Source organism: Heteronotia binoei, chromosome 11 (genome assembly GCF_032191835.1).
Source record: "Heteronotia binoei isolate CCM8104 ecotype False Entrance Well chromosome 11, APGP_CSIRO_Hbin_v1, whole genome shotgun sequence".
Classification (NCBI taxonomy): domain Eukaryota; kingdom Metazoa; phylum Chordata; class Lepidosauria; order Squamata; family Gekkonidae; genus Heteronotia; species Heteronotia binoei.
The window spans coordinates 18,026,070-18,027,712 of record NC_083233.1 but is presented as its reverse complement, the minus strand read 5'-3'; the positions used below and the strand labels follow the sequence as shown (position 1 = coordinate 18,027,712).

Genomic DNA, 1,643 nt, shown 5'->3' with positions numbered 1-1,643 from the left:
AAGGCATTTCTCTCTTTAAATCACTTCTCCAAGCCAAGTCAGCTGGCAGCTTGGAGAATGCATATAAAGTTGCTTACTTCCCACCATGCCCTCCCTCATCTGTTTACTTTCCTCCCTCCCTTGCGGCTCTCAAACAACTGGCGTTTATTCTATGCGGCTCTTACATTAAGCAAGTTTGGCCACCCCTCCATTAGACAACGAGTCGTGGGAGCCACCACAGATACGAAACGTCCACATCACGGTATTTTTCACTCTTCACACACTGAGCTGAGAGTTTTGATGTGCCAAATAAACCGTGTGAGAGCAAGCCAAGTCCATGGACGAGCGAGCCAGCCCTCCGTTAAGAAGACAGAGGAGACTCCATGCTATCTCTTTCAAACCTCCGGGGCTGCCGAGTCCAAAAATAGGCCCTCAAAATGGTTTTGTCCCCCCGACCCTCTTCGCTCTTCTCCCCGCCCGACGAGGCGGCGCTGTTGCTGTCGTGGTTGGTCAGACGGTTCAAGATGGCGGCTTTGCTGCAGCAGAGCAGCCTCTCCTGAAACTCGGACGTCGTGAAGTAATAGAGAATGGGATCCAGGCAGCAGTTGAGGCTGGCCAGGCACAAAGAGATGGGGTGGAAATACAAGGCTCTGTGCCGCACAGCACAGTCCAGGATGGCTTCCCTTTTTGCCATCATAAACAGGGGGAAGTTCACGTGGTAGGGCGTGAAGCAGACGAAGAAGACCGCCGCGCACGCCAAGATCATGCGCAGAGCCTTCCGCTTCTCGCTGGTCGGCTGCAAAGGGGTGTGAAGCTCCTGTAAGGACCGCCTCATTCTCCACGTGCAGTAAAGGACGAGCGCCAGGGGAACCACGAAGCCGGCAAATTCGGCCACCACCACCATGGCGACTGAGGCGCCCACCGCCACCTGCTTCATCCCGAGGTCCGCAAAGCAGGTGCTGGTGTCATTGGGCCAGTCGGAACTCCTGAGGATCGGGAGGGGCAGGCAAGCAGCCCCCACCCCCGTCCACACAGCGGCGCTGATGGCGATGTCGTACCTGCGCTTCCAGGCCTTGGCTTTGAAAGGGTGGAGCAGGAAGAGGCAACGCTGGATGCTGATGCAGGTGAGGAAGAAGATGCTGGCGTACATGTTGAGGTACTTGAGGTAGAAGCACACCTGGCAGAGGAAGCTCCCAAAGGGCCAGTCGTGGTTGAGGTAGTAGTACATGCGCAAAGGCAAAGAGAAGACATGCGCCAAGTCGGCAGCCGCCAAGTTGATCATGAAAACGACGGCTTTGCTCTTCTTGCTGATGAAGCGGCACAGAACCCAGAGGGCCAGGCCATTGGCCAGGAGTCCAGGAACAAAGATGATTGTGTAGGTGGCTGCATAGAGGGAGGTGTGGAAGTCCGTCGGGGGATCGGTGCAGTTGTGCGATGAGCTAGCGTTGTGCATCACGATGAGTGGGGCACACACACACAAGGCAGATCAGGCTGGCTGGAAGGATCCTGTTTAGAAGACATTTAAAAATAGGATGTCAAACCCTGCCTGGTCCAGAGTAAAATACAACAGCAAAAACCACACAATACATTGTATTAAGACCAACCTAAAATAACACAATACACGGACCTTTGAGCTCTCCAGAACTCTGAATCAGGCCGGGCAT

The 1,643-nt window shown here is 54.5% G+C and overlaps 1 protein-coding gene across 1 annotated transcript; it reads right to left on the bottom strand.

Annotated features, from left to right (window-relative positions):
- Nucleotides 1-340: 340 nt before the first annotated feature.
- On the bottom strand, nucleotides 341-1,432 carry LOC132579756 (putative P2Y purinoceptor 10). The gene has a single exon (XM_060250391.1). It carries the CDS (start codon nucleotides 1,430-1,432, stop codon nucleotides 341-343), a length of 1,092 nt encoding a protein of 363 aa, XP_060106374.1.
- Between the last annotated feature and the right edge of the window lie 211 nt (nucleotides 1,433-1,643).